At 32.2% G+C, this 26,838-nt stretch overlaps 2 protein-coding genes and 1 pseudogene across 2 annotated transcripts; all 3 read right to left on the reverse strand.

Moving 5' to 3' along the window:
- Positions 1-9,036: 9,036 nt before the first annotated feature.
- LOC149910965 (doenitin-1-like) lies at positions 9,037-11,487 on the reverse strand. The gene is made up of 4 exons (XM_090106495.1): positions 11,438-11,487; positions 10,616-10,725; positions 9,689-9,782; positions 9,037-9,163 (listed from the first exon to the last, which is right to left on the reverse strand). Exons 1-4 carry the CDS (start codon positions 11,485-11,487, stop codon positions 9,037-9,039), a joined length of 381 nt encoding a protein of 126 aa, XP_089962621.1.
- A 630-nt stretch (positions 11,488-12,117) lies between these two features.
- On the reverse strand, positions 12,118-12,909 carry LOC149910966 (ATP synthase subunit b, mitochondrial pseudogene; annotated as a pseudogene).
- A 245-nt stretch (positions 12,910-13,154) lies between these two features.
- Positions 13,155-22,484, reverse strand: LOC149910967 (chitinase-like protein EN03). The gene is made up of 9 exons (XM_090101491.1): positions 22,320-22,484; positions 18,579-18,829; positions 16,964-17,096; positions 16,288-16,458; positions 15,710-15,878; positions 15,164-15,294; positions 14,775-14,900; positions 13,950-14,049; positions 13,155-13,646 (listed from the first exon to the last, which is right to left on the reverse strand). Exons 1-9 carry the CDS (start codon positions 22,429-22,431, stop codon positions 13,535-13,537), a joined length of 1,305 nt encoding a protein of 434 aa, XP_089957617.1. The 5' UTR covers positions 22,432-22,484; the 3' UTR covers positions 13,155-13,534.
- Positions 22,485-26,838: the final 4,354 nt, after the last annotated feature.

Here is a 26,838-nt window from a genome sequence, read left to right on the forward strand (position 1 = left end):
GACATCAACGCGTCTTTAGTCACAAATTAAGTAGGTTTAATTTATTTCATTTGTAAAATTTATTATTATAAATTTTATTTTACAATAAAATTAAACAAGCAATAATAAAAACAAAATTAAAATTAACAATGTACGTTTGGTCTTATCGCAAATGATGATCTCTGCCAGAGAATCTAGGATATTATCTAGGATATGATTATCATATACGGAATACCGTTACAATTAGAGTAAAAAAAATATATTGAAAAGTATCTATAGTGAATCAATATGTTATAGATATATATTTTTACTCTGGAAAATAGACTTATAGAAAAAAAGGTATGACTCAAAATATTTTTTCTAAATCGATGTATTTGTATTATGTGGCGTTCAAACTATTCATAACAAGACGATATATACTAAATATCTAATCTCTTTAAACTTTAAAAATGTTAAAAATGAAAATAAATGCAATAGAATTTAATCTATAATATAAAAATGAATCGCAAAATGTGTTGGTAAGCGCATAACTCGAGAACGGCTAAACTGATAATTAATTCTTCTATAATATTCCTTGGAGTACGAGAATGGTTCCTTAATAGAGAGAAAACGTCAACATACAGTAACACGGGCGAAGCCGGGGCGGACCGCTAGTAAATGATAAATGAGTGCTACGCTTCACAGTGTTAGATTATAGTTGCATGCATGAGAAATGAGGAAAAAATAGATAAAAATTGAGCTCAATATACAAAACGTCATTTTCTTGTACCAACAAACATAATATTTACGTATATTTTAGCTTATTTACAGATATAAAATATTTTAAATGTTTTAGAATAGAATTTTATATATAAAACAAAATAGCGTGTGTGTAAGTGAAACTTCTTTGGCAAGATGCAAAGATACCAAAATCATTGTCTTACTCCATTACCGTACGTGATTGTATTTGCCATGACGCCTTGAAATTTCACTCTCAACGCGCCTAAAGAAGTTTCACTTTAAAATACAGTTGAAAACACACACAGTTTTATACACTTTATTTATAACATAAAAACACATACGCATGTTTAACATATACCTATACCTAATGAAATAAATTCACATACATATTATATATCGACCCTTCTGTAATAGAGTCTCGTCGTATAAAACCTTCACGAAAAAGGACTCCACGAAAGGACGAAGTTAAGATTAATGGCCATGACATTGCATTTAATAAAACGGATAATCTTCGACCAATTGATGTATCCCATTGCTATAGGTATATCTATACTTAATATTATAAAGCTGAAGAGTTTGTTTGTTTGTTTGAATGTGTATAATAAAATCCTGTGGTCGTTCTTATTATGGCCTGTTCTCACACCGTTAACGATCAATACTATCCAACCCTCGACTTCCTGATCACTAAACACTATTCTAGATTTACACGTGGCTTCGCCAAAACAGTACAACATCACAATATGAAGCTTTTAACAAAATTGGAAATTTGTTTCGCTCACGTTATATTTCTCAACAATATACAAAAGTATTCCGAAACAAACTTGAATAGGGCACGTGGCTCCTTTCTTTTAGTACGTATTATTGGGTAATTCGTGTATTTCAAAGAAAAGTTAATAACATCTCACAATGAATACGCCTACGGATGATAAAAACTCATTTTTACTTTCTGCGCCGGTTTCAGGCATTTACAAAAGGGTAAGTTTTCTAAATTAATCTGTTGTATGTTATTAAATTCCAAGGCAAAATGTAATCGTAGTTCTTTGATCTCGTTCAATTAATTTTGTAGATTAATTAACTAATTAATGAGAGTAATTAAACGAATGTTTTCCTTACGAAAATTATAAAGTGTAAGACGTTTAATTTTCTTCAAAAACATTCTCCATGATTTTATTATTAAATTATTGAAAATACGAATTGTTACAATACAAACGATTATGATAGAAAAATAAACGCTGCATCAAATAAATTGAATCGTCCAATCCATTATTGCTATAAAAAATAAAAATATACAAAACATTTTACATGTTTAAAAGCATGCAAACATATTACTATATCGATAAAATGTAGGCAATCAATTACTACTTTTTGTAGCATCTCTTCTTTGATTTACCCGCTCTCATAGAAATCGCATTTAATTAGATTTTGCATCTACATAATATCATACTAATACTATAAAACGTGAAAGTTTGTAAGTATAGATGGATGAATTTACTTTTTCACGTAAAAACTAATTTGGATGAAACATAGTCTAAACATCAGAATAACACATGAACTAAAGAAATACTCGAATTTGAGTAAAACCGCGCGGCACAGTAATACAAACACAAATATCGTTAATCATAATAGCTCGATCGCCCAATTATTATAACCAACTGTTTACTATTGACTGTCTAATCTAATTATTGAGGATCAATTGAGTGTACACTATCTAAGATATTAATTACTTCATCCCAAGGCGCGCGGATAACTAGTGTTTATATATGTATTTTGTTAATCCCTCTTAATGGATTGCGAATTATTACTTGTATATTGATATAGGAAACGGACTATATTATTTATATTACTTATTTTTTTATTTATTACTTACAAAATTTACAATTTACAATTTCAATTTATTATAGTCACAATTTATATTTATGTAAAAGTATAAAAATATAAAAGGCTACTTAAATAATTTATTCAAGCCAATGTAATATTATGTTTATAAAATGTAACATTTCATTAATGTTGTTTGTTATTCTATAAAGTAGTAGTTAATATTATTGATATAGTTGTTATTCTGAAGAGAAATGTTGTGATGCAGAAATAGTTTACAATAACAATCTATTTTCATGCAACTTTATCGTTATAAACCTCGTAGATGACAGTTATTATACTTTAAAATCAGCTCTATAGATAATTTAAAAATAAACACTAGGCTTCAAACGTAACATAACTGTACTGCAAAAGCCAAAATGTTAAATTTCACAAAGATTGCTTATAACGTGGAAATTTCTTCACGCAATTTGCCACGGGATTTTAGTTATATTATGAGCTATTAAGAAACGCTGTCTTGGCACTTTTGGAAGCTACCAGCGACGTACTGAAGATAATAATCATATTATTTATTAATTAAAATTATTAATAATTGATACTTTGCTCAATATCATTATTGCTTGTTAAGTGTTTTGTAAGAGCAGTGGTGACTCAGTGGTGAGACCTTTGACTTCGAATCGACAAGTCCGGGGTTTGAAACCAGGTGAGCGTGCAGGAAATAAATTGATTTTTCAATTTATCTGCGCATGTTATAACATCACCACTGCACGAACTGTGAAGGAAAACATCGTAAGGAAACCGACATGTCGAAGAATCAAAAGTTCGACGACATGTGTCATCCGCCCGCACTTGGCTAGCGTGGTGGATTATGGCCAGTACCCTCGAAAGAGGCCCGTTTCCCAGCAGTTGGGCGATGAGGATGAAACAGAGAAATTAGTTCCCCTTTTTCTTTACATAAAATTTCATACCTATATTAGCGACAAGATTTCGCACATCTTTTTTAAAAACTTGCCTTGATACTTTTTGATCCCGACACTTTATATTATGTATTACAAATATGAATTTCAGAAAAGTGGGAAGGTACATATCATTACATATTTCTACGAAATACAACTATTAACTTTACAAAGGCTACATATTTGCTTGCTCAAATATCAATCTGCCATGATAGTATGTTTCCATGAAAGAAAACCCACATGATGGTTTGAATTTATTTCCCAGAAAATGTTGCAATTTACAGAACGTTTGTGAGTTGCAAAATACGCGTTTATATTTTCAAAATATATTACCAGTTCAAGGAGAAACCTGTGTGCAAATAAATTGGTAAAAGCGTTATACATATTTATTTATCTTTGTTGGTATAAGTCCTTCGTAGAAGAGAAAATGCAGTGGTTTTATAACAATTGTCCATTACTGCTGTATATATATGAAAAGGTTGTTTTAAATAAATAAAATTATTTTGTTGGAATTTCCATAATTGATAAAGAATCCTTTTAACTTGCGTTTGCGTATAGCTCACAGCGACATCTAGTACCTACAAAACGATGTGATATTTTACAAAATGAAAGTTCTTCTTTTAAATCGCACTTATAAGTAAACTGTAAAATTAGTACCATTTAGAACACAATTTAAAGAGTCAAAAGCTATGATATATAAAAAAGCTACCCGCTCTCTATTTTGGAAAGAAAAAACTCTGCTAAGTGCCCGAGTTTCACTTAGTCACGCACCATTCAGCGTCGTGGCTGGACGTTCTTTTAATATTTTAATCGGCAGTTCTTATTACGAAGTACATGAGTGAGACATGTATTATGTCTCGTGCGTGAGAGTGAAAGAGAGAACAACTGTATTGGTGATAATGCGTTAGTAAGTAGGTATGTATTAATAACGCTGTTTTTTAGTGCAATGATGTTGGCGTATGCCGCGTCTAGTATAATAGAGTCATTGATCAAAAGCCACTGAGCCAACGGGGTCAAAGTTAAGTAGATTCTTGTTTTCCTGTTGTACCTAGAATCGGAGGGTAAAATAAATACACGTAGAAATTAGTTCATTATAATCAAATTACTTATGTAAAAATTAAATCAAAGTTATCTTCAAAATTAATATTTTTATCGTACATAATTATTGAAATGTAAAGATAACTTAAAGAAAAAACTGCAGACTCAAACGCAATCACTCAGTGTTCATTCGAAATCTGAGTTATAAAGCTACTTTATTACCTCGTAAGGAGCGTTGAGTACAAACCAATAAGCGAACCTCCAAAGGGATCAGGGAAGTTGTTAATAGACCGTGAACGGGACTAAAACATTCTAAGGTTATCCTCTAAATATTGAATAAGGGACAATTCTATTTCTAGAGAAGGTCCATTATCGATGGCATTGATAAGAAACCATTATAAAAATAACGATATCACACGTGGCTCTTACAGGTGCAACAATAATGCATCCATGTTTATAAATAACTACATTTCTAGAACTCAATTTTCCACTCTCTGCATTTCACATTTATAGGATATTTTATTCATAATATAAGATTTCTTCCAATTACAGTTATCGGAAACGTAAAAATAGATAATTATGTATAACTAGAATGAATAACATTTTAAATTTGAGTTCTTCGTAACACAATAGAACAGGAAATTAAATGGGAAACAATACAAGTGCATCTTTATACTAATTTTGATTTCAGCGAATATTCCATTCGATTTAATTAAAGTCGTGGTCCGGCAATACGGCCGATAACGATTGGAATAAAAAGAAAATGACACAATTACATGAAATCGGATACCTTACACAAGTTTACATTCATTGCGCGCTTTCTAAGGAAAATTGATAAAGTTCTAACCCTGCGTTATATATAGCGAGCTATGTAACTCAATCAGATACCACATTATCATAAATGGCATCGAGGGATGAATATCGACGACTTTATTTTAAGAGCAAATATTGAAGTATTCCGGAGCTATTGCCTGAATGTTTCAATTTGTATTATAAATTTCAATAAGATCGAATTGTGAATAGAATATGAGATTTCACCGACGGCCATTTCTGGATTTCTTTGATTTCTTGATATGCAGAAATAGATCGATTAATTATTAATGTGAAGAAAAACTATATACTTTTATTAGTAGGTATATGTTTTCTATATCGAGCTAGTAGATAAATCTAATTTTTACATACGAAATTTTAAAAATTATTCTTATTTTAAAAGGAGGTTCGAATGGTCATGTTCTAATCTATACAGGGTGACTGGTAAGGGTGCACTCACACACATCAGTCACCGTCAAGTCACCGATGACTGATCGGTGACGGTTTGTGTACGTATCCACAAACACCAGTCACCGTCATGTTGTCCGTCAGTCACGTCGCCGGTTTGACTGAATCATTGAACACATACATCAGGTTAGTGAGTGATTAGACGTGTGTCACGCTAGAGAACATGTAGCAATTGACGGTAGCACGACGCTGACTGAACTGAGACGTGACGGCACCGGGTGAGTGGGGATAAAAGTATGATACATGTATGGAAAGATTATTTGACGTGCCTGACCGGGGACGTCACTGATAGATTTCGTGCCGGCGACTGTCGTGTGGGAACAGAGTCATACTAGAACTATTGATACATATTTTTTTTTAATCCTGTCCGGTGACGTGCCGTGACGGTGACTGATGTGTGTGAGTGCACCCTTAATTCGACGTGATCCTTCAAAGGGGTTATAATAGAGGTCATTTGCAACAAATTAAGTCCAGCTAAACAGGGGTCAAAAATGGATGGTTATTGAGCTATGACCCTTTTCTTTTTGAGGTGATGCAAGTTTAAGGCAAGTTTTTTTTTAAACTGATCGCTCATTCTTCGGCTTTCAAAAAAATATCAATTGAATGTTAACAGTGTAGTACTTTTTCATAATTAATTGTTTTTGGTATAAAGGCAGAAAATTTTCATATCAAAATCCGTCATAGCTCAATAACCATATATGTATCTATATCTATCCATTTTTGACCACTGGTTAACTGGACTTAATTTGTTGCAAATGACCTCTAGTATAACCCCTTTGAAGGATCACGTCGAATTACCAGTAACCCTGTATGTATAAAACTCAAAGGTGACTGATATAGTGATCTATCAACGCACAACCCAAACACATGTAGGTAGATGTTAGGACGTAGGCATCCGCTAAGAAAGGATTTCCCGAAATTCTTGCGGGAACGGGGAAAAACGGGGATGCACGTACAAAGTCGTGGGTGGAAACTAGTAGTAAATATAACAAAAGATAGTTATTATGAAATTTTGTTTTCGTATACAAAACTTTCAAAGATTAGCTTATCTTAAAAAGTTTTAAAAGCATATATAATAATATGTTTATTATATATGCTTTTTAAACTTTTTAAGATTACATCTTATATCCCTGAGTCCATATTTTATCCAATACCTGTAAATTTAGTATGAACTTGGGGATAGAACAATCACTCGGGATAAAGGTTATCTCAATTAATTTATAATAAGGTTTCCATCCAAGCTACATATATAGTTATAAGCATATAACGATTATCTCCAGTCCATATAATCTCATCCATTATTCTATTCCCTTACTTTACAAATATGATATATAATTAATATTATCTAAATATTGACTGGCCTTCTATTGTTTACTAATAATATATATTTTTTATAGTTTGATTTTGGAATGTAGACCAAAATATAGAAATTAAACCTCCCGTAAGCTAGATCATTACGTTAAAACAAACCAGTTATGAACATATTTATAGCTCAATTACAACTAGAAATCTAGTGAATTAAATAATATATTGTGAATTATTAAAAATAAATTTGGAAAATCCAAAAGTGCACGCCTCATAATTTTTTTTAATAATTATTTATTAATTATTATTTTTGTTTATTTAATAACAATTAAACCACATCGAATCAGACCCTGAAAAATGAAAGGGTTTTATTCCTGAGCATACTCAAGCGTAAGAGAAAAAAGAAGACTCGATTAGTAAAGTATTTCGGTCGCTATCGTGTTAACAACAAAATCCTCCGCACATACAGACACACGGACGTCCAAGACAGAACTTTTTTAAACTGTTTTTTAACTAGTTTAAATAACAAAAATGACATCAAAAATATCATGAGTGTTAAAAATAGTGTTTTTTCTTAATATGTGTGTGTATGTATTATCTTACAAGTGCAATGTATGATACATAAAGACATTTTAAGTTTGAAAAATCAGATGTTTTGCGCGAAGTGACAGTAGTACCCACCTCAACGCTTCGCTTATGAGGCGTGCAATTTCATTTAATACTTTGTCCTAAAGAAGCCGAGTCCATAATGATGGAGAGACAACATTTAGTTTCGGCTAACTAGTTGACCTTGTCCCGTACAATGGCTGCATCTTGGTAACCATAGTATTAAATTATCTGTAGTATAACCTTGAACAAGACATGAGGTCCCACCTAAGTGACGTAAGTTTGAGGAACCGCAAACCGACCGCTATACTAAACTTGATATTATTCCATTTATACTATCTAAGTATAAAATCTAGTTACCGGGCAAAATACAAATAAGTAGGATCAATTTCTGAAATCCAATGAAAGCAAAATTTTCCTTTCTCTCCAATGAAAGGAAAATTTTACGAACAATTTTAATATATTTTTTGGCACGAATGTCATCGTCTTTATAATATATATTCAAAAAACAGGATTCTTCAAAGCATTTAACTAATTTCGTAAGTCTGTAAGTCCTTTTCATAAAGCGTAGACTAAGCTCTTTACGTTTATTGGAACTTTGCGTATTTTCTTCATTTCAAAGAGCCTGGCCTTATGTCTCGAAAAAGTTAAGCTGTAATAATTTACTTCGAATTTTGTTGACATGATGAAATGAATATAAAAAATATTAGCTAGTAGATAAATTACGCTAGGCAGCTGGGGTTTGAAAAAAGCTTAAAATAATTTAAAATCCAACACGGAGCGAGTGCTAAGAATTAAACTGCATTTTTCTGTGCTCCGCCAAAAGCAATTAGCGGTGCACCAAACCCGAAATCGTATACTTTTTTACAAATCCTTTGATGCTGAAATTTCATCGACATTTTGGGATTAACCCTTCAACGAGTTTTATACTTCTTCTATTTGGATTCAGGGGAATCGTTTTTCTTTTAACCTATCCTTTACGAAATTCAGGGAATGAAATTCAAACCTATGTATAATAGTATATTTTGTGTAAAAACTACTGTAGAATATTACCAACCAGTGTGTATTTATATGTATATGTGTATATGTATTATGTATATATTTTTACAAGTGTTCGTTGCGCTTATTGATATTAATTAATTATCCAATTTTATACAACTTAAAACATATTATTTAAGACAACATAATAAGTACTAAAATGAAAAACAAAGCAAACATGCTATTGAATATATGTATGTATTTCAAGTTCAAAAATAAAATTAAAATAGCTGAAATCTTATTTTCTGGAGGATAGTTTTGCTTTCCCCCAACTTTCCTAAGATAATCATTCTAATATCAATCAGAAGGTAACATAAGAACCACATGACGTCACACAGTCTTGTTGGCTGGGAAATCTATTCATATTGCCACCGCAGCCGCTATAGGAAAAGCCTCGGCAGGTCCGGGATGTTAAATCGAAATACCACCTGGAAAATGTGAAAAACCATTTACTTACTGATAGAAAATGATAGTTAGATGTTTAATTTAAGTTTACAGTTTCAAAGCGGATGGTTAATTGAGGCATATATTAGGATTTAGGTACCTACTAGCGGTCCGCCCAGGCTTCGCCCGTGCTTCATATTTCGCAATAAAAGGTAGCCTATATTCTTTCTCAGGGTCTAAAGATTATCTGTGCCAAATTTCATCAAAATCAATTCAGTAGTTTATGCGTGAAAACTATACATACATACATACATACAAACCTTTCCTCTTTATAATATTAGTATAGACTAGTATAGATAAAGGCGATTCAGCGGTCGTATTACCCAATAAATAAACATGTAGTTAAAATATATTTTGCCAAAAATAACTGATGTTTGTTTGTTGAATATCTATTATGTATGAATATTGTGTTACTTGAATGTTACTTTAGATGTCTCCGATCTGAGTCTCCGATTATAAACAAGTATTAATTAAAAGATTATCATTAAACATTTATTTATTGAACTTACATTGGATGGTAACTGTTGCATCGGCCGAAGTCTGGTTGAAGTCTACAAAATATTTTTGCAGTAATGTTTCCTTTGATTTCTTTTCGTGTTGAGTCTAAAATTCGCCAGAATAAATACCATATTTTTCTTTAATTAAAATTGGTTAGGTGAAATATTAATTGCTTTCAATTTAATTGGTTTCTAATTTCTATTGGGAAAATATTTGGAATATTAATCTTTCAGTCTGTAACCATGGCACCGATACAGTTCATTATGTAACTGTATAATTTCTCTAATAATAAATTTTTGAAAGCATTCATCCTAATTTATATTAATTAGTCGGTATCAAACTCCCAATTATATTAAAGATCATCAGATAAGATGATTCATTATAATGAGATCAACATTTAGAGTAAATTGAAGGATCTGGTATAATTTAGGTGATCCTATGAAACAAACAGCTTTGATATTTTTTTAAACTATAACTTTCCTTACATTGTGATACGAAATATTTTGTAATATGAGCATTTCAATCGACACTCAACTAATTTCGTAGGAGCAATAAATGATTGAGTATTAATATTGTAAGGAGCTGTGCCTTCTAGTTGGACGCCAATATCTTAAGATAGAAATGATGGTATTTCTATCATCAAGCAAACGAAGAAGTCTTACGTGATGCGTGTACAAATAGAAAACAAGGTTTCTTTTTTTAAATGAATAGGTATATAATAGCTTAGCAAAAAGTTACCTACCATGTGCCTTCAAATGAGGGGGTTTTCAGTGCGACTGTATTTTTTTAGTTTGTTACCCCATAACTTTCGACTGCGTGAATCGATTTCGATGATTCTATTTTTATTTGATAGCTATTCCTTCCAGTTCTAGCCATTTGAAGGCGATTTAATTTTTTGTTTAAAAATAATTACTTTATATAACTTTTTTGGAACTCACCTCTACAAGCTTCATAACATTCCTTGAGGTTGGAAAAGGTATTAAATTCGTAATCACACTGTCCTACGTACTTGGCGATGCAATTCTCCATTTTAATGTCGTAGTAATATCTACGTAATTAAAAATCATATTTTAATAGCAAACATTCCAAACGCAGTAAACAACCGCAATGACAAATAAGGAGAAACTAAATTCGTTAATTATTATAAGCTTGTTGCATTGTCACAGAATACATAATAGTAGCTAAGCATTGTAACACTTACTATACAAACAATAATATAAGAATAATTATTGGGTTATACATCATTCGCGTTCCATCATAGAAATCTAAATAACAATCGTTCCGTCGACATTATACATAACTATTTATCATTCATCATCTTAAACATATAACAATAGTAACTACTATAACATTACATTTAATTAGCTTATTAATAAGAGGATTTTTAACTATCAAAATACGACTGTTTATTTAGATTTTACAAAGGGTATTTAACAAACTTTGAGTCAAATACTGTCCAATTAGCAGACTTCCTGCAGTGGCGGAATGTCTTGACGGAAATTAGGTTGTAGAAGATATTTCTGTGAAAACTATGGGTAGGAAATTCACTCTCATAGTTCGTTGATTAAATTATAAATATCTTAACACTTCTTCAAGACATGTGAGTTTTCTAACGCCCTTTTCTATTCTATTTTCAACTAACCATCGGAATTACGGAAATATTTATGTTTGTCTTTCCTCTTTTATTCAATTTCGATTTCTGAAAAACCTGACACCTTTTGATATCTAGTCAGCTAGTTCAAATATTATTTTATACTTACTTAGGAGTTAATACGCCCTTTCCAGCACAGTCGAAGCCATTTGCTTGCATCTTACATGCAATATTTGAATCAACATCTAGAAAATCTATAAGGCAAGTTAGCTATTACTATATAATTATAGTCATATATTACTATTAAAAAAAATGTTATTTGGTTTTATGAAACCACGGTAAAAGTGAAACTTAGGCACAAAATTATCGTATTTGTACGATAATTATCGTACGGTTCGACCGTCACGCGACATGCGCTACACAGACCAAAAAGTTTGAGACGATGTAATAAAAGTTTCACTTTAAAAAATAACTGTTATGATAAAACTTGACAAAGTCTCATTTCACATCAAAAACTAAATAAACATAACATGAACTTAGTTACCTCTATCGTAAACTTTCTCCGTTTCATTCACCTGAAGCCTAACAAGTGGCAAACGGAGAAATAAAAGAACATAAAGAACATTAAAAAGCATAATATCTTGCATTTATTTAAAGATTCAAGGAATTAAAGGCGTGCTTCAAGGAGCAAGTATTTCCAACTAAATAAACAGTTTATCGTAGTGATTAAAACTTTTAATGGGAATTTGATAATTATATGTAATAAACTTCTGATAGTAGGAACATACTTATAATGAGATTTTACGAAACTATTCATAGAATGATTTGCAAACACGGTATTTAGCTTGATTAAGCCTTTCCAGCGAGAGCTGCTAAATCTTCTATAGCTCTGTTGAGGGCCTGTTTTTCAAAATCGGGGGTTATAGATTTTCTGACATTAGACAAAATCCAATCGATCATCCATTTCTGGTGAATTCTATTTTCAACTCTACTTCGGATCTCGTGGTATTCCATACGATCTTTAACTGTGTTATAGACTAGCATCAATCTCTCTCGGTAAGCTGCTTCCAGTTGCATCGATACGTTTTCCTTCTTCGCATCCATTAACATTTTCTGGCCATTCGCTCTCGTTTGCATGTCCTTTGCGTCTTTGATTGTTGTTTCGTACACAGCCATCATATCTTTCCTACCTTGCTCAAGTCCATTAGCGACTTCGTCTATTTGAGCGTCGAAGTATTTTGCAGCGCTTGGGCCTAGTTTTTTGGTTCCGACGTAAAGTATAACGAGTGTGGAGAGACCAACGTAATACTCGTGTTCCATAACGAATATTTCTTTGCTGAATAAGTAGTTGGCTAATAGTATCCAAAATAGATAAGGTCCAGTGACGCCGGTTTTACCGTGAAAGAAAGTGAACCATTCTTCAGGAAGGAATCCAAGGCGGACCTTACCTGGCTCTCCACGTTTCAAGGTTATGGTGCCTTGTGAAGAAGTACTTGATGCACCAGGTGTTTTGGCGCCTTGTGCAGGAAATACAGGCTTTTTTGGTTTAATATTGGCTGGACATGTTTTTGTATGCGAGTATAATATTAGCGGTACATACTGCGATTGGTTTCTCAGATTTGATATCCTGTAAATAAGCATTCTTTATAATGTATTTAAAATATTTCCACGAAATATGCCGACTAATATTGTTGCAATCACATTTGAATAATTGTCAATGTATGACGTGCAAGCTATAATACCATAATGCAAAAAAATATTGTGTTATAGAACTTGTGACGCATATGATAAATAAGGTTGTATATTCTATTTTATTTGAATATTTTCATCAATAAAATTTAAAGTTGGTGTGTTCAATTCGTTTGACAAAAATAAAACAAAGAGAATTAGGTACACAACATTTTATTCATTTTTAAAGCGTTTTTTCACTTACAAAATTCACGTGAATATGTCACAATGCAGGTTGACTATTTTTTTATTAGATATCATTTAGGAGATCTATCTTTTACATTGTTACAGTGACGATAATACAAGATTACAATATTTGGATTTATTTTCATCGGCATAAAGCCTTTATTAAAATAAGGTGCTTACATTAATAGATCTACCTAAACATATTTCACAGCGATATGTCCAAGATTTCTTTTTATATAATCCATTTTAACAACAACATGTCACGGAGGAATACGCTTATAAACTAAGGGTGTAACACAAGATTATATTTTCCAGCTCGCATTAGCTAAATTACAAATGCAATGAGTCAAATTTATAGGCGGTATTTAGCAGCACGGAGGATGGGGTATTTGTCTCCTGTGCAGAGACCACGGAAGTCATCCATGGACAGATCGACAATGGATACCCCTCCGAGGTTCTTGGATCTGTAATTAAAATATATGTGAGTTCCACAAGCTCTCATACTTTCAAAATATTATAAAAAAGCTGCTTCAAAGATATTTGAAACAAGAAGAATTTCTATTATTTTCCAGCTTTAACTCGTAGTATCACCGACGTCGAAAATAATTTATACGTCATTAAAATGTGTACCAGATTTAAAGAAATCACAAAGGCCAGTTTATTTTTGGTAACGACATAAGCATTGCAGTTTAAGCAGTCGACTTCTTTATCAATACTTAAAACGATACCACTATACAAAAAGAAATGTATCTAAAAGGTCTACTTACTTCACGTAGCTAGCTTTCTGGCCAGCTGTGTCAGGGTCCTCGTAGCTGACCCACAAGCCGGGGTCACCGTTGTCATCGGGAAGGCGGAAAGCGTAGGTGCCTGTTAATATAGTGACGTTAATTAAACATATTCTTATTTTGTTATAGGATAATGTTTTCACGAAAAGAATTAGTAAGATGTAATAATTGCATGTTGACTAAATACCAGACTACCAGACGAAGGAGTAACCAAAGAACACTGATAGAACCTATAGTGTTGACTAGATACAATTTTTTGTATAAAATATATTATCATATAGAAAAATAGAAGTTTCATCATTAGCATTCATATGTGCGTAATAAGCGCGTGCAAATTATTGTTACTTGAACTACTAAAAACTGGAAAACACAAATTATAAAAAAGAAATACAAAAAGAGAAGATAAAATAAAAAATCAATAAAATACAGAATCCTAAGTAAATACGCAATCACACTAATTTATTACAAAACCTAAAGATCATGCTTCTAGTTCCTTTCATCAAAATAACCACAATACCAACATCCTTCACCAACTAAAACACGCTTAAAGCCAAATCAGCTATAATGTTGTACCAACCAAAGAAATCGCCGTCCTTGGTTAAGCCCTTGTCTGAAAACGTAAAGAAGCAACTAATTCCCATTGAAAGCATAAAAATTTAAGCTAGCATTGATGAGGAAATTCGAATTGGACGTTCGGGCAAAAATGCCTATTTCTCCGTGAATGAATTGGTTACACGTGGAAAGCATTATATATTGGTATTGTATTAATACGATTAAATGTATTTGCTCTAAATTAGGAAGCCTTACCGAAACGCTTGCTCGGGTCAGTGACCTTCCTTAAATGGGGGCGCATGCCCTTTTGGTGGTTGGGATTGATCAGCTTAGCGCAAACTTCTGGGTAACTTAGAAGACCTTCCGTCTTGGTGTAAGGGCCTGTAATGGAAATCCAATTATAGCTGTTATGGTTGATTATCGAGTTAAATGTGATACCAAAATTTATGTTTTTATGTTTACAAAGATAAGTTTAAGCCTCTAGATTTTTTTGTCATGAAAAATCATTTAAACTATAAATATTGAAAAAAATCTTTTTCTTTAAGTTGTTAACTTTAAAGGATATATTCCTTCTCTAACAAATTATCTCAATGTTTCATCATATAAACCAGATTGTGATGCTCTATTTAGAAGTATTTCCTTACCAGCTTCACCAGGTCCATCAGTGTGAATTGGAGGCACTCCAGATATTTCGCTGTCAGAGTCCAATTTCCATGTACGGGCGAAGGTTGCAATACCAACAACGATTTTGTGGCTTGGAGCTCCAGCAGAGAGCCTAAAATAATGATATTATTAATACTCCAAATATGAATTAAACTATACGGTGACACAAAATTTACATTTTGCAAGAATTAAGACAAAACAAACACTAAGTATTACAAGAACAAATAAATACATAAATAAAAGCCATAAATAATTGTATTGGTCACTTCAGTATGCAGTGGTTGCATTGTGACGATTTTTTTACGCCGAATTATGTCGTCAGTTGTTTTTACGTCAGTTTACCTACTTGTAAAGCAGTAAAAGTTGAATTCATTTTACTTTACTCATACAGCTAGATTTTTTGTACCTATATTCAACAATTATTTGATTATAAATTACTGAAAAAACCACCCAACTGCAATCCTGCTCAAAATCCTGTCAAAGGTTAGGTTAACCACTTTAAACAGATATAAAAGATATTATCTTACCAGTAAGAAATAGCAGCATCAACATTGGACAGTTCATTGCGGTTCTGTGGCTTGTATGTGGGAGCGGCATAGTCGGCCTCCTTGGGGTTCCTGGCAGGAGTGAAGTAGTCGTACGCGTGGAGGTTCACGATGTCTACCAAGTTGATGATCGCTGGCACATCGTAGTATACTGTAATATGAAAAGAGATAAATAAACTGTAAGAAAAAGAAATAGAAGATAATTATATGGTCTGAATTTAGTTCTAGAGAATACCAGAAATGACTCAACGTTAAAAAATTATCATCTCCACTTGAAGAAATAACTATGTGCAGTGAAATGCATATCATTAAAAGTACATTAAGTTATCGTGTAGAAAAAGGATTAAGACTGTTAACTATTACTTTATGATAACAGACTTGAACTTTGTTAAATATTGTTTGTTCTGCATCTACTTTATGTTCATAGAACAGTAAAAAAAAGTTTATTTTGTATTTTGTGATCTAATATTATTACAAATGAAAAACATTTGTATTGTTAGCGTGATAAAGTTCCTTTTTTGTTACAAAATTTTATGTAAAAGGTGGTAAAAGTAACTCACTGGTAGCGTTGACATTTGGCATAACGGAAACGGACAGTTGCATGTTGGGCTTCAGGTTGAGGGCTGCCTTCATTTCGCGGACCAGAGCGGTGAAACCTTCGCGATGTTCAGCCTCCTTCTCGTCCACGGGCGTGGTGCCGAAGGTCTTCTTGATACCGTGCCAGATAGAACCTGGTAAATTAGAAAATTGGTAACATTAGATACCTACATTAGAAACATTAGCTTCTTTTATTGTCGATGAAATGGGTGCTACGTTATTGATGATCAGATTTTAGAGGGAATTGTATATGTAATATTTTAAATTCACGTGCAATTGTATCGTTCAAGTTTCGTTAGTTATCGTTTAGACAATATGCAATTTAACTGAAAAACCACACTATAATAAAAGCTTGTTATTTAGGCTGATGACGTAATTGCTGTGGTTTTCAGTTGTTAACTTCCACGTCCAACTGATTGTGCATTGTGATTGATTGAACGGACATTTTTACCTTAAAATATTGGTAAATCGTTTGTAAAACTATCATAGATATGAATACATAAATACTATTCTGTTTAGAATGAAATTTTTCTCCTTACATCATAATAGGGAATTTAAATCTTATTCTATGTACTCTTATAATTATCCTAATATGGAAGTGATAGAAAGGATAGACATCTTAAATAGTAGAATACTAACCGAAAGTAGAGCGGATCTTCTTAGGCTTGATCCTAGGGAACTGCCAAGCAAGATCGACACCGTCGAAACCATGCTGCTCAGCCAGAAGCACTCCAGAGTTGACGAAAGCTGTACGCGCTTGCGGGGACTCCAACTAATGAAAGAAAACATTTTATTGATACCTCATAATATATAAAAATACTAGGTTTCCGCCCGCGGCTTCGCCCGCGCAATCAAAGAAAAACCCGCATAGTTCCCGTTCCCGTGGGATTTTCGGGATTGCGTCATTTTCCCGGGATAAAAAGTAGCCTATGTCCTTTCTCGGGTATCAAAATATCTCCATATCAAATTTCATGAAAATTGGTACTGAACCAGGTTTAGGCGTGATTGAGTAACAGACAGACAGAGTTACTTTCGCATTTATAATATTAGTATGAATTTTAAAGCCGAGTTTATTTAGTTGAATGCGCCAATCTTTTGACAACAAGGAGATCAAAGTAGGAAGTTTGAATTAAGTAAGTTTTTTGTGGATAGCCAATTTATATATCATGCTACGAATAATAAGAGTGGAACATTCATGAACATTGTTGTAAATTGTGTGGAAAAACACAACACCCACGCAAACAAAGTCATGGGTGCAACTACTAAAGAATAATATTGAAGAATAATATTCTCTATATTATTAATTATATTTGTAGCAAGGCTCTTAGTAACAATTAAACCTGATTGCCGTAATGAAATTAAAAAAAAAACAAAGATTCAAGAAAACATTTGCATAATATATTCAGTAAAGTAAATATTACTCAAATATAGGTATATTACACACCACATTTTAAAGCATGCCACGTATCCCTCGATTCTCATGAGACTCTATCGGCAGTAGTTTAATACATCGATCTTCTGTAAAATACTGCTAAATTTCCAAACTTGGGTCATAGGAAAATTCTCGTATAAACTTACTTTCCATACTAATACCATTTAATCCCTCTTGGGAAACATATTTGTTTCTTTTTTGTGAACAATGTTTATGACATTAGAAGTTGTTTCATTTGATTATGAAACTAAAAAAATAGAGGCCGGGAGACACTGACAGAAAATATTGGGTTATTTGTACCAGCATGGGGGTTCCTCAGGAGTCTTAGTAAGCAAGCAGTAAGCAATGATAAAAATAAAAATGATCACAACAACAATTCGTTTGACACTCGTAATTTATGCGACGAGTTCGTCTAACGCCCACGCGACTGGGCCGCCCGCGCCGGTACCAGCGTTCTGACCATCATTTTTCTTACCGCCATACTGGTACAAATAATATTTTCTGTCAGTATCTCCCGGCCTAATAATATCATACCATCGAGCATTTATCACACTCTCTTTGAATCCCATTTTTGCATTTACAAATATCGATCAATTTACCCTCTGCTAATTAAGATTTAAAAGTAAGTTACGTTGCATGTACCTAAATCACTAAATCCTACATCGAAATATTGTCAGTAAATAAAATATTTCAGGACATTTTTCATACACGGCACGATCTGATCCCATATACTAATTGTTGCTTGTTTTATGGACACCTAAGTTGGAACGGAACAATATTACTTATAAAAGAACCACTATAATAAACAGATAATATTCATACCAGAAGATTGTACTTCTCAGGCGCCTCAGTATCAGCATCACCTCCAACAGACAGCAGGACCTTCAAGCCAGGGTACTTCGACTTGAAGTTGGTGATGGCTCTGTAGTTGGCGTGGGCGCGGTCAACATCCAGGTTCTCGTTGAGGGAGACCATCTTGTACGTGTCAGGCTGGATTCCAGCATAGCCGTAGACCAGGTGGGTGCAGAAGGATAGTGCTGGGTCCAGGTCGAGTGGCAGCATGCGGGCTTGAGCTGGATAAATGCATCCTTCAACTATACTTTGATGTAAGATCAGTATTTTGAATAGCTCAAAAAATGTTTGCGTTTTTGAGATAAATAAAACGGGCATATACATATTATTGCTATGTAAGAAGAGGGACCTATTATTATTCTATAGATATTAGTAATTGAAATGAAACAATGATTTTGTGGTGACCCTAACAACGTACCTACCTAAACTCGGTTTGCAATAAAATATCAATTCAATTAACATTATATTAGAACTTATATTATCTGTGAATTGAGATATAAATGATTACTTGACCGTTCTAGATGCAAATAGTGCAAGATTTCGCGCGACCTTTCCTCATACATGCTCTAGTTAGTAACAAGACCTATACAGTAAATTAAGCACCGTCATAAATGCAAAGATTAGACGATGTAGGTATAATAACAACAAAACATATATCGATAATAACAAAAAAAATATAACAGCTTTAATTTATGAAAACAACAATGTTTCTTTTTTTAACTCAATTCAAGCATCAGAATATGACTTATGCAGAAGGCTCTTAGGTAAGTTAAAGATTTAGAATATTGTTCAATGCTATTTGCATTGTTTATTTATTGAATAGTATGGTCATTCATAAGCGTTGATGGATTCCCATAACATTGACATTGATGAATAATTTATTCATTCATTCTCAAACGATCATTAAAGAATTACCTAAGTATATAACTGCTTCCGTAAATCCGAGTTACTCATACATAATAACCTGCATTATGTCAGTATATAATTAAAATGTAATAATTAAATTCAATACGCGCTATCATAAGATTTCTGTAACACGGTAACTGGAGTTTTTGAAGTCGTATTATTTCTTTATTCGTACATACTTTCTATTTTTGAGCTCGGAGAAAATTAATGTTGAGGCAAAACGAACAAATGAGATGTCATTGGTGAATATTTTTTATTAAATGAAAGTCCGTTATTAGTTGCCACGTTTAGTATGAATAGAAGTAATCTCATCGAAGAAATTACGTTATGATTGGAAACATTTGTTAGGTTTCCTTCCAGGATTTCGGTTAATAGCGTAACGAGAAATTACATTAAATTGTTTAATTTATTATCTATATTTAGTTTCTACTAACATTCTTTAGTATTAGAGCATGAATTATTTTATGCAAGCAAAAATAGCAAAAAAAATGCATTTAGAAAACGCAAATATTATCTATGCTAAGTCTCAAAACGTATGTATGCAGTGATCTTTAAGAACTCTGGCAGGGCCTCTTTATTCACCCGTATTACCATTTTATATCCACAGCCTGAGGTTACCACGTAACATTTAATGTGTAGGTGTGACATGTTTGTTTCAATATACGAAATGATGTAAGCCGAGACAATACGCCTTGGAGTTAAATGATGCTTTCCCGTTTAACTTGTAACGTTAATATGCAAGATGTTATCCTTCATGCTCTCAAGTCTCAACGGTTATAAATCCAAAGATTATATTGTATGTAATTGATTGAACAACATTGAACCGTCGCTAAAAATTGCGTAAGGTTGTTTGATGTGTTGATATATAAATATTTGATATACCTAATAAAGAGAAAAATATATACTTAGATTTACTAGTAAAATAATTAAAATGTTGTTTCATTTCACTCAATGGTCCTTATAATCAATCTACTTAATATACTTCTTATTTCAATCCATTTAATTCAAAGTTACAAAACAAATTTAATTTCAAATTAGAAATTAGTTACGAAAATAGCTCTAAATAATTAATAACAAAAGATAATTGAGGCAGGCAGTTTACGAAAAGTGTCTGCCTACAGGAAAATATTTTGGTTATTCCCCAGCAGATAGATAGGTAATCGTAAATTTCTAATTTAATATCATTCGCCTTTCTTATTCAATGTTCAACCAAAGCTTTTAAAAAGCTCCTAAAATGTTATATAAAAATTCAATTATTCGTGCATTGTTAACTACGATAAAAGAAATAATTTCAAAGATATGTCTCTAGAACAGCGCAATATTGTTACCACAATTCCAAAGTCCGTACAAACCTATCGAATCGAATCTGTTGCTAAGAAAAATATACCTAATTGACAATAAAGTCGAGATTATTTCTAGAAACATGATATTTGTTCTTGTTATCTTGTTATTGGTTGACACCGGCAAGCAGGTCAGCACTGGTATAATAATTGGTATACGTTATCATAGCCGGTTGAACTTGTAAACAAAATTTTAAATCACAAAGGATTACGTAATATGCCTATTAGGGAACGTTTCTAGTTAGTGTTTGAAATTCAATACGCGTAGCCTGTATGTTTTGAGTCCAGACGTTATGTGGTGATTTTCCTTTATCAAACTGCGAACAAGTGTATACGTCTTTATTAGGGATTTGTGTATTTATATTGTAGAATATTTTTCTTTAAAACTTCCTATTGTACAATTAGATATATAAAAAGCTAAGTACATCTCATACCATAAAATACACCATAATGCCTCTTACATCCAAGATGGTTACTCCTCTGAGGTAACTCCAATATAAATATATTGAATACAGTTAAAACATAAACTTAGTTAAACAACGAAATAATATAAGAAATCAGAACAATAGGATTACTCATTTGCTTCATGATAAAATAAGCAGAGACCTTTATTTATATATAGGCTAGGTAATAAGAAAAATGGATATAATGACTCATGTTATGTCTATATTCGTAAGCTAAGCACATACATATCATGCGATGTTTTGTTTATATAACAACCTTGAGTAAATATGCATCAGAACCTATACAATAAACATATAGAAACTATCAAAGACATGACAAAATGAACAATTTTCTTCTTGATTGTCTTGCACTTATTTTTTTTTAAATCTGGACTTAAATAAGTTATATTAAAAAAAGCATTCGCATTATAATAATAATTATACCACAAAGTATTTATATTTTGTTCCCTTTTACGTTTTTTGCAGCATTTTTCCTCAATATAGGCATGAAAGGAATATTCAGTTAATATTCATTGCACAATGACTTTTTCTGCGTATGCGCAAATAATCGTAGTAAATGTCCTTGCCATTGGCAATCAAGTTATTAGCTTGTCCTAAATAAAGTGTGACATGAGCAGATTGAACATTTATCTCAGATATAATAAATTAAGTCACAAAAGAACGGTCCAAATAAATAATAATAGACGTTGAAGGTTAAAATGGTTTGAGAACGTGACCCTGAAGCAGACCCAGGTTAAACTAATCAGGGACTGAAAAAAATAAGAAGTCGATTTGCATTTTCATATAGAAAGAGGGTAGGACCAAAACATCTAGAATATTCTTTCAACGTTCATCACATAGTAACCATAATCGTATTCAAACATTCTATTTTCTAAACCAGTTTTAAATTCGCGTCTTAACGACTAGTTGGGTTACTTAGCAATCTTCAGATTTACTAGTGTTATGTAAAAGTTTAAAAACTAAGAGTAAAAGCGCGCAGCGTGATAAAAAGATCCACTTACATTCCCGTACATAGCTCTTGCTGTCGTAGTAGCAGATGACTTTGCCCTGGTTTGGGGGTGGGTTTGCCACCGCCAGAGCCAAGGCTCCAACGAACGCGAGAAGGATCTTCATATTAACTGCTTGCACGTCTGATCACCACGCTGCGTTTGTGGCGAATGAGTTCTGATTTCGATGCAAACTAAGATGGAGTGGTGTGCACGGACGGGTCAAAGATTATGCGGTGACCAGAGCGATAATCTGGGCCGGGTTCTGTTCGAGGAATTGTTGTTTTTATATGTTAATGAACTTGATAATGGGGGTTTTATTTGAGGACTAAATACTTGACGTAATCATAGGTACGCTCTTGATTATTGTAATCAATTAATGGTGAAAGATGCATGTTATGTAGAATCAAACAAGGATACCAACGTAAATTCACATCTATTAGTGTTCAGATAAATTAGAAAACTCTTTTACCTAGATCTCAATGGCTAGCAAAATAAGGTCCACTGGATAATCTGTCAGGACATTTCTGCAGTGTGGAAATTTTCGATGGGCCTTGGAGGGAAAGTACTTGAAATACTGAAGATAGAAAATTTTGCTGAAAGGAAACCAACAATTTTTATATTTAGATAATATCTAAATATAAAAATTGTTGGTTTCTTTTTATATTTAGATAATATCTAAATATAAAAATTGTTGGTTTCTTATATACAAAAATTAGAAGTTAGATAGATAGCATATTAATACCTATATTATATAGCATTGTTCTCTTTTGATAAAGTAGTTATTAACAAAGGAAGTTTTTATTTATTTACTTCATTTATAATAACATTATAGTATGACCCATTTGACACGATTATTAGTTGGTATTAGCTACTTATATTTTGCACTTGATTAAGCTCGAACATTCTAGAATCTAGAGAATAATCGTAAACAATAGTTTCACAATTTCGAAGCGTATGTTTTGAAATTTTTACATAATACCTACTCGAATGCGAATATGGAAATTACCTTTTAAGAACATAAATTTTATAATTAATTATTATGCGTGAAGTCCGCATTTCTAGTGGTCCGGGAGCCAGCAGCAGATTTTATGACCAAGTTCCTCTCAAGCGGTAATTAGTAAAATGCATCAAAGTATAGTATTATGAAGCCTCGTGAACGTCAGCTGGAGCTCGGTTGGGGGGAAGAGCAGTTGTAGCCTCCCGTATCAGCTGACGGTTTTTCCACCAAGATACAGCCAGCTGACATATATACTTATCCACAGTTACATATAAGCTATCATCAGGTAAATTTTTGTTTGAGAGGAAATAACGGAAAATAAATTTTTCTTTAAATTTAACTTTCATGTTCGAGACACCAGCTGACGTATAATACACCATGTTGTAACCAGCTGACTATTTTTTTTCGTTGAGATATTGGGTTAGCTACAATTTGACAAAATTTTAGCTGAGAGGAAATGAATGAATGAATGTATTTTTTTTCCTATGTGCGTGGGAGGCTACAACCGCTCACCCCCCCAACCGAGCGCCAGCTGACGTTCACGAGGCTTTATAATACTATACTCTCATGCGTCTGACGAATTATCTCTTGAGAGGAAATAGTTAACCAAATTTGCACCTGGCTCCCTAACCATAGAAACAATCAAAGATTCGAGGATATCGAGATAAAAAAAAAGAATAACATTATATTATTATGAAGATAGTATTAATTGGGCCATTTCTTTCTGTTAAAACTGTTTCTTTAAACCGTTGTTGGTATGCCATTGAGAAAAAAATGTCTCGGTCTGGCAAGACACAGAAGGCTGATCACCTACTTGTCCTTATGGAATATCATTCAGTGAATCAGATGTATGCATAATGCCTAGGGGACACGGGACTTCACTAGTACAGATAGGTACATTGTACAATTAAGTAAGTATGTATTAACGTAACACCAGATACTTTTTTTCGATAAATTCGACTGCATCAAGAAAATCATCTGAGGTACATCTCTAGGTAGGTACATACATCAATATCCATGAATATTTTACTAATACATATCATTAACAAAATCCTGTAAAACCAGTTTATTATACATTTATTGGTAAATAAATTTATCTATGACACCGTTTAAAAGGCTATCAGTTACCATTAACTATTCTTTGACAGAGATGATATCATTGGAAGGTAGTTGGATTCGTACAACAACCTTAAACGTTTTTTGTCTACCTTGAAATGCGAAAGGTCAACAATATAAAATATATATTCGAACCTGGTAAATTAATATATTTACTATTCATAAAATAAATCAATCATTTGTTATGCTTCAACAAGAGACAGTTAACTAGGTTTAGCCACAATCGAATCACTGTCAATCGAAACTCGAAAGCATTTTTTTCATAAAATATATTCAGTTAGAACTTTCTAACTAAACTTAATTCTAAATCAAATATTATTCATTCGTTAAAGTAAAGGTATTTAAATCATAATAAAACAACTGCTTTTATATTTAGATACAATTTTCTTAATTTAAATCGAAATATAAACAATATTTATCTATCTTTTTCTTTGAATCTAAAAAGCTAAATCATAAGTCATGTTATATGACGCACAGTTTGGTAAAAGGCGCTTGTTATTTTCTTTTTATGGCTTTATTATCATAGTAAACACTAGTTGCTGCTTATTTTATCACTTCTCGCAATTCTATAGAAATCTGATATACATGTATTTATCGGCTTCCCGTAATCTGGTTAACATGGTTGTTACAACTGAACACATAGTTTTATAAACTTGTTATTGTTTTCTGCGTCTTTAAACTATAAAACTTTGAAGAAAATAACTATTAGGAAAATTAGTATTTGTACAAAATATAGTAGATAATAATATAATAATCAAGAAAATTATTAATAAAAAAAATGTGTGCGTATACTAGTGTACACACGTAAGAAGTGAAACTTCTTTATGACCTTATTTTTCAAAAAATAATTTACTATACGCAACTTTACAGAAATACGTCGAATCAAAGATGGCGCGTAACGGAAAAATGTTACACTAATTTTTTTTCCAACCCCGATAAAGAAGTTTCACTTCAAAAAGAGAATGCTAAATATCAACTTGATCGAGTGTGTATTGATGCCAAATAAGCTTTTACATTTTATTTAGTTACCTAGGTACAAGAATACACCTACAAGAATCATCGAATCATATCTAAAATTTTACAGATCATTTAAAATCGTATTATTAAACAGGTGGCAGATTAAAATATCATATAGTTATACCTATAAGTCACTGACTAGTATTTGTTCATTGTTAATAACATTGAATTCAAAATCGCAACTATGTAAAGTAGGTACCTATCTTTCAAATAAATTAATAATATACTTACTTCGGGATTGGAAAGGAAATAAAGTTTATTTCCTTCATAATCGATGCAGAAATATTCAAATATTGATATCTTGGAGCGTCCATAGATAGACAATGCCTATTATTACCTTATTACACTCTAGTAATTAGGTACTAGTAATTAATTGCTCCAAATTGAGACCTGACTCTGTAATTTTAGTTGAAGACTAAGCCAAGCAGAGATAAACCATACTATTACCTGTGCTATTACGATAGAATTATTATTATTATATGGAGAAATCAAAATTAAATTTAGTTAAGAGAAGAGTCTTTAAGAAGAGTTTAAAAAATAATTTTATAAAATATGCACATTGCTTAAAAGAATCGGTGAAATATGTATTTATAATGGTTAAATATAACATAGTTTAATGTTTTCATAAATAATCTTATCGACAAGTTACCTTTTGACCTAATTAATTATGTTCAGAGTTTATCACAATTATTTTCATCCTCATTTCAGTATTTATAAGTAACTATTTAATAATCTGTGGTATTACTACAAACAGTTCAAATAACTACATAATATGTACTTATAAAACGTCCTAAGTACCTATCTCTAACAAAATTAATTTAAACTGAAATAGTTTTAACATCCTACTGTAGGTATACGCAAGAGATTTTGATGCGTTTTTATAGCAGTTCTTAATAATACTTCTTAGAGTAAGGTTTTATTAAATTACCTGTGGTTTTAGTATAATATTATAATATGTATTAACTTTTACTAAGATGCATGTCATATTTTGTAGCAACGTTGTTCGCCTCTTCTTTTAGCTGATATACAACCACATCTAAGGGTCCACATCAATCCACATCTACCTAATATTCATTTAATACATAAATATTTACCTATCGGTATAATGTGTAATATGAATTATATATTCTCTGTAAGATTTTATATTTGTTACAAGGAAATAAATATTTTTAACCGTAAATTGGGTGAGCATTAACCCCAAAGTTTAAATAAACTTTATCGGGCCATTTAACAATTGACCAAGGCAATTTTTCAATCTATTCCTTAATCTTACTGGACGTGTGTTTTAGTCACGAGAAGCGTAGTGGGGATATTAAATTAACATTTTAAGTGTACTGTAAGAACTGGGTCACACTCGTGATAGGAAAGTCATAATCACTCGAAGAATATGTGGGATAAACA

This window comes from Colias eurytheme, chromosome 1, assembly GCF_061535395.1.
Source record: "Colias eurytheme isolate Ceu_HAF_F1 chromosome 1, ilColEury1 Martin Lab GWU primary, whole genome shotgun sequence".
Lineage (NCBI taxonomy): Eukaryota > Metazoa > Arthropoda > Insecta > Lepidoptera > Pieridae > Colias > Colias eurytheme.

Bases quoted from the DNA above. Each gene is read 5' to 3' on its own strand.
- LOC149910965 (XM_090106495.1), bottom strand. From the start codon at position 11,487: ATGCAAGCAAATGGCTTCGACTGTGCTGGAAAGGGCGTATTAACTCCT. The intron at 10,726-11,437 runs GTAAGTATAAAA...TTAATTACGTAG, and splicing joins AAGGGCGTATTAACTCCTAA to ATATTACTACGACATTAAAA. The intron at 9,783-10,615 runs GTGAGTTCCAAA...GGCGAATTTTAG, and splicing joins ATGTTATGAAGCTTGTAGAG to ACTCAACACGAAAAGAAATC.
- LOC149910967 (XM_090101491.1), bottom strand. From the start codon at position 22,431: ATGAAGATCCTTCTCGCGTTCGTTGGAGCCTTGGCTCTGGCGGTGGCA. The intron at 15,295-15,709 runs GTAAGATAATAT...TCATTATTTTAG, and splicing joins GATGCTGCTATTTCTTACTG to GCTCTCTGCTGGAGCTCCAA. The intron at 13,647-13,949 runs GTAAGTAGACCT...TTTTAATTACAG, and splicing joins CAGAAAGCTAGCTACGTGAA to ATCCAAGAACCTCGGAGGGG.